This window comes from Rana temporaria, chromosome 2 (assembly GCF_905171775.1).
Source record: "Rana temporaria chromosome 2, aRanTem1.1, whole genome shotgun sequence".
NCBI classification, from domain to species: Eukaryota; Metazoa; Chordata; class Amphibia; order Anura; family Ranidae; genus Rana; species Rana temporaria.
In genome coordinates this window covers 228,161,793-228,168,204 of record NC_053490.1, presented here as the reverse complement: position 1 = coordinate 228,168,204, position 6,412 = coordinate 228,161,793, and the positions used below count along the sequence as shown (strand labels likewise).

Below are 6,412 nucleotides of genomic sequence, written 5' to 3'. Positions count from 1 at the left end.
TATCCCCTATTTTGTAAACGCTATAAATTTTGCGCAAACCAACCGATAAATGCTTATTGCGATTTTTTTTACCAATAATAGGTAGAAGAATACGTATCGGCCTAAACTGAGGAAAAAAAAAAAAAATTGTTTTATATATTTTTTGGGGGATATTTATTATAGCAAAAAAGTAAAAAAAAACAGCATTTTTCTCAAAATTGGCACGATTTTTGTTTATAGCACAAAAAAATTAAAACTGCAGAGGTGATCAAATACCACCAAAAGAAAGCTCTATTTGTGGGAAAAAAAGGATGCCAATTTTGTTTGGGAGCCACGTCGCACGACCACGCAATTGTCAGTTAAAGCAACGCAGTGCTGAATCGCAAAAAGGGGCAAGGTTCTTTAGCTGCATTTTGGTCCGGGTCTTAAGTGGTCAAAATGATTGTGTGTGGGCTTCACATAGTTTTTCTGCTTCTGAGACGACCAAAAAAAAATAAAAAAAATTTAATTAGAACATGCTGCATTTTTTCATGTCGTTATTAAAAATGTCGTTTTTCATGTAGTAAAAAATGATCGTGTGTGGGCAAAAACGATGTTTTAAACACGTGCATGCCCAGAAGCAAGTTATGAGACGGGAGCGCTCGTTCTGGTAAAACTACCATTCATAATGGAGTAAGCACATTCATCACGCTGTAACAGACAGAAAAGCGCGAATCGTCTTTTACTAACACGGAATCAGGTAAAAGCAGCCCAAAGGCGATTAGAACTTCCCCTTTAGAGTGCTGTCGTATGTGTTGTACGTCACCGTGCTTTGTTCATCATTTTTCAAAATGATGGTGTGTGGGCAACATCGTTTTTAATGATGAAGTTGGAAAAACTTTGTTTTTTGGACATGCTGAAAAATTACATTTTTTTTTCATGCCGAAAAACGATCGTGTGTACGCGGCATCAGTTCTTTACTCCTCCTGTAATCACAACTCTGTCAGCTAGGACACACATTAAAAAGGCAATTATAACTGGGTTGGTGGACAAGTTTTCAAGAGATTCTCAATTTGCTCTGATTGGGTTATGGGAGAGTCCCTTAAAGATAAAGGCGGACAGTGCCGACTCCATCTTTCTACATCACCAGCACCTTTTAACTGTATATAGAACATTTTATTTAAGAAACACATTTTAGCAACACAGCTTATAAGACAAGAAGAGTTGACAATTTGCAAAACCATGACAACCCATTAATTTCTTCATCCAAACACAAGGTTGAGAAGCAAAATAGTAAGTCTTATTTCCCGTCTGTTGATTTTATAAATGTTTTTCTTCGAGTTCATTCCACAAATTTGCATTTCCTAAAATATACAACAATATGATAGGGCATCCAAGCAGTTCAGACTGGATGAATGATGGGAGTTTTCAGTAAATGGCACGAGGGTTCTTGGTGGTATAGTTGGCCTCACAGGCAGTCACATAGGCAGACTCTGGAAAGAAGTCTTCGTGATACTCCGCAAGAAATCTGTAAACCAAAAACCAATTAATTACACACAGATTTAGGATTTATTACCTATGACCAGGAAGGGTATCCTGTCTCAATAGAGATAGGGACAGGATTTCAGGTAACCTAGAAGATTATCCAGTGTAAATATAGATTTTGTTTTACAAAGACAATATAAACTGAACGAATGTAGAGAATATAGGAAATAAATGGAATACAAGCTAAAGACCAGCTCCACACGAAACTGGTAATTATGCATGACTGTCGATACATTGAATCACATGCTGGTTATAGTGGTAAAATATTACCATCAGAATTTAAAATGTATACTGGCTACTAAAAAAAAAAAAAAAAAAAAAAAAAAAAGTTGATACGGTTAATGTTTCCTTGTTGGATTCTTCTGAACATTTAATACTTCTGTACACAAGCATGGTTCACCTGTTTTGACATTATACACGCAAGTCAGCAGATAGCTATTGATCTCTAAGGTATCCCAAAGGTGTTCTATCAGGTTGAGGTCAGGGCTCTGTGCAGGCCAGTCAAGTTCCTCCACCCCAAACTCAATCGTCCATGTCTTTATAGACCTAGTTTATGCACTGGTGCACAGTCATGTTAGAACAGGAAGGGGCCATTCCCAAACTGTTCCCACAAAGTTGGGAGCATGAAATTGTCCAAAATGCCTAGGTATGCCGACGCCTTAATAGTTCCCTTCACTAGAAACGAACCCCAACCCCTGAAAAACAACCCCACCACCAAATGATTTAGATCAGTGAACAAAGCAAGGTCCATAAAGACATGGATGAGCAAATTTTGGGTGGAGAAACTTGACCGGTCTGCACAGTCCTGACCTCAACCTTTGGGATGAATTATAATGGAGACTGCAAGCCAGACCTTCTCGTCCACATCAGTGCCTGACCTCACAAATGGAAAAAATGGTCAAACATTCCCATAGACATATTCAAACCTTGTGGACAGTCTGCCCAGAAAAGTTGAAGCTCTTATAGCTGCAAAGGGTGGGCCAACTCAATATTGAACCCTACGGGCTAAGACTGGGATACCATTAAAGTTCCTGTGCGTCTAAAGGCAAGTGTCCCAATAAAAAGGTAAAAATCTCTGGAGTTTGGAGCAAGTTACCCTGTATGTCAAGCTATAAAACTGTTTCGGAGTAAAGAATGATTAAAAACCCATGAATTTTTTTTGTGAAATCCAGGAGTTTGGTGGCCAGATTTCCCTTTCTTTTATGTCCTGCCATTTCACTAGACAGAAAGTGACAAGGAACTCCCCATCATCAAAACAGAAATAAGTAGAGCAGGGGAAGGCTAGAATGCCTGTCAGATTTGTATTTCTGTCTGTGCCTCAAATCCTGCCTGTTAAAACTGTGGTTAGCGACCCAGGAAGGGAAGTTAAATCCCTAGCCCAGATAGCAGTATTTCTAATGCTTTCCCTCTAAAATGCATTCAGAAAGTATTCACAGTGCATCACTTTTTCCACATTGTGTTATACAAGGCCATGTTCACACCTATGCATTTTTAGTTTTGCAGAAACCCACTACTGATCAATCAAAAACATGTATTGAAAAATTCAAAATGAACCTGGAATATGCAAACTGATACCTGCATAGGTGTGAATCTGGCTTTACAGCCTTATTCCTAAAATGGATTCAATTCATTATTTTCCCTTAAAGTTCTACAAATACCTCATAATGACAACGTGAAAGTTTGTTAGAAATCTTTGTGAATTTATAATAAAAAAAAAACAAACAAAAAAAAAAAACACACACACACACACACACACACACACACACACACACACACACACACACACACACACACACACACACACACACACACACACACACACACACACACACACACACACACACACACACACACACACACACACACACACAAAAATAAATCCCATGAACACAAGTATTCTCAGCCTTTGCTCAATACTTTGTTGAAGCACCTTTGGTACAGCCAAGTCTTTTGAAGTGTGATACTACAAGCTTGGCACACCTATTTTTTTGGGCAGTTTCTCCTATTCTTTGCAGGACCTCTCAAGCTCCATCAGTTTGGATGGGGAGCATTGGTGCACAGCCATTTTCATATCTCTCCAGAGATGTTCAATTGGGTTCAAGTCTGGACCATTTAAGGACATTCACAGAGCTGTCCTTTGTTAATTTGGCTGTGTGCTTAGGGTCGCTGTCCTGTTGGAAGATGAACCTTCGCCCCAGACTGAGGTCCAGAGCACTCAGTAGGTTTTATCAAGGATGTCTCTGTACATTGCTGCATTGATCTTTCCCTTGATCCAGACTAGTCTACCAGGTCCTACTGATGAAAAGCATCCCCACAGCATGATGCTGCCACCACCATGCTTCACTGTAGGGATGGTATTGGCCAGACATGATGATTGGTCTGATGACCTAAAGATTGATCTCTTTGGCTTGAATGGCAGAGAATTTTGGGAGTCCTTCAGGTGCCTTTTGGTAAACTCCAGGTGGGCTGTCATGTGCCTTTTACTGAGGAGTGGTTTTCATCTGGCCACTCTACCATACAGGCCTAATTGGTGGAGTGCTGCAGAGATGATGTTTTCTGGAAGGTTCTACTCTCTCCACAGAGAAATGCGGGAGCTCTGTCAGAGTGACCATCTGGTTCTTGGTTTTGCTTTTGTACATATTTTCTGGCTGTACTTGTGTTCAGGACAAAAAAAATAAAATAAGCAGAAGTATAGCGTTAAAAATCATTTAACCACTTCAGCTTCAGACGATTTGGCTGCTCAATGACCAGGCCATTTTTGTGCCATACGACACTGCGTCGCTTTAACTGACCATTGCAGTCATGTGACGTTGTACCCAAACAAAATTGACATCCCCCCCCACAAATAGAGCTCTCTTTTGGTGCCATTTGATCACCATCCCTTTTTATTTTTTGCGCTATAAAACAAAAAAGCAACAACAACAAAAAAAACACACACACACACACACACACACACACACACACACACACACGATCTTACTTTTTGCTGTAATAAATATCCCGCTTTAAAATAAATAAAAGTTTCTCACTTTAGGCCGATATGTATTCTACAAAACCCCCCCCCCCCAAATATCGCAATAAGCGTATATTTTGATTGGTTTGCGCAAAAGTTAAAGCATCTACAAAAAAAAAATAGGGGATAATTGTATGGCATTATTATTATTATTTTTTTTTTATTAGTAATGGCTGTTTTTTTTTTTATCGGGACTGCGATATTGCCACGGACAATTTGGACACTTGACAAATTTTTGGGACCATTTGCAGTAATACAGCGATCAGTGCTATAAAAATGCACCGATTACTGTAAAAATGTCACTAGCAGGGAAGAGATTAACACTAGGGGGCGATCAAGGGATTACCAGTGTATGAACACACAATCTGTCATTTCTCCCCTGAACGAAATCGGGATCTGTGTGTTTACACACAGATCCCGACAACGCCAATTTGCCCAGCCGAGACAACCTGCTGCAGAAAAACTGTGGCGGATGGTCGGCAAGTGGTTAATTTAAATGAAAAAAGCACTCACTGGTCCATAACAGTGATGCACAGGCATGGATTTTAAAAGTACACAGCAGGCCATAGATCATTTCATTTTCTTTCCTGCAACCATGAGTTGTCTCGGCTGGTAGAAAACAAAGAAATTCTTGCCAACGGTAATCGCATGAAAAAGTTGACAGGTTGGTTGTACCCAAGTTGAATGAACGATGGAGCAACTTGGGTACATTCAGCCTGCCCATACAGGATTCAAAAATCGTCAGGTTCAACAGGGACTCAACCTGTCTATGGCCGGCTTAAGACTGGAGGTGGGCAGAAAACCACACACACACACACAAATGACCACTACATTTTCCATTTATACATTCACACAGTATACCAAACATAGGACAAATGCAAGAGTCTCAGAGAAATTATATATATATATAAAAAATCACACACAATCCATTTTATCTCTATATAATACTCGTCACATACCCTTCTTGTCTCTGAATTTACAAAACATACACAAACTCTTGTTACATAGTCTTAAATAGCAGTCTAGAACAGGAGTTTGAACAATTCACATACCTTAGAAACAGTTCAAAGTGCTTGAGCAAAACTTTTAAGTTCCTCTCGTCAAAGAACATTTTTCCCATTATTTCTGGAAGTTTCACTAGAAAATGCAAAAAAAAAAAAAAAAAAAAAAGCTGTACTTTGAAATATGTAGACATTTAAAAAAAAAAAATGAAATTTACATTTAAACCAAGTACTAAACGTTAAAATATGTCACATTATGGCTACTGTTGGTTGCATTCTGTCCATTAAGGGCTGCACTTACAGTACCTTGCAAAAGTATTCACCCCGCTCCCCCAGCTTTTTACCCATTTTGTTACATTACAGCTTTTAGTCCAATGTTATTTTTAATCTGAATTATATGTGATGGATCAGAAAACAACAGTCTAAGTTGGTAAAAATAAAATTTGAAAAAATATATACATAAAATTATGTTTTTCACCCCCTTTGTTATGAAGCCCATATAAAGCTCTGGTGCACAGATCTACCCCTCTCAGGCTGGATAAAAGCCGGTATTGCCAACATAGGACTACACCCCTTTTCTCACTTGCAACAATAGTTTGTGCCATTTCTTAAAACTCTTTACCTCCGGATAAGATCTTTTATCTAAACTGTGTTGGTCAAAAACAGACTAACATTTCACTAGTTAGAACAGACCATACTAAAATTGCAACTTGCAGGATCCAATTCCGCTTTAAACATGCAGAAAAGGCTTGCCCTCATTACCCAGGCTGTTGCTACAAATGGATGAAAATAAAACCCACACGTTTGTGTATTGGAAGCATTTTAGTGGTTGAGAAGTGACAAGCCTGATAAATTATTTTCCATGCATACAAACTACAATTTTGACAATCTGGGC

At 38.8% G+C, this 6,412-nt stretch overlaps 1 protein-coding gene across 2 annotated transcripts in view; it reads right to left on the bottom strand.

Moving 5' to 3' along the window:
• Positions 1-1,272: 1,272 nt before the first annotated feature.
• Positions 1,273-6,412, bottom strand: part of MSL3 (MSL complex subunit 3) — a 28,420-nt gene continuing 23,280 nt past the window's right edge. For both annotated transcript variants that reach the window (XM_040336510.1, XM_040336509.1), the window contains exons 12-13: positions 5,569-5,653; positions 1,273-1,486 (exon numbers count right to left, since the gene is read on the bottom strand). In XM_040336510.1, coding sequence (XP_040192444.1) covers positions 1,387-1,486; positions 5,569-5,653 — 185 coding nt within the window. In that variant the 3' untranslated portion in view covers positions 1,273-1,386. The remainder of the gene's footprint in view (positions 1,487-5,568; positions 5,654-6,412) is intronic.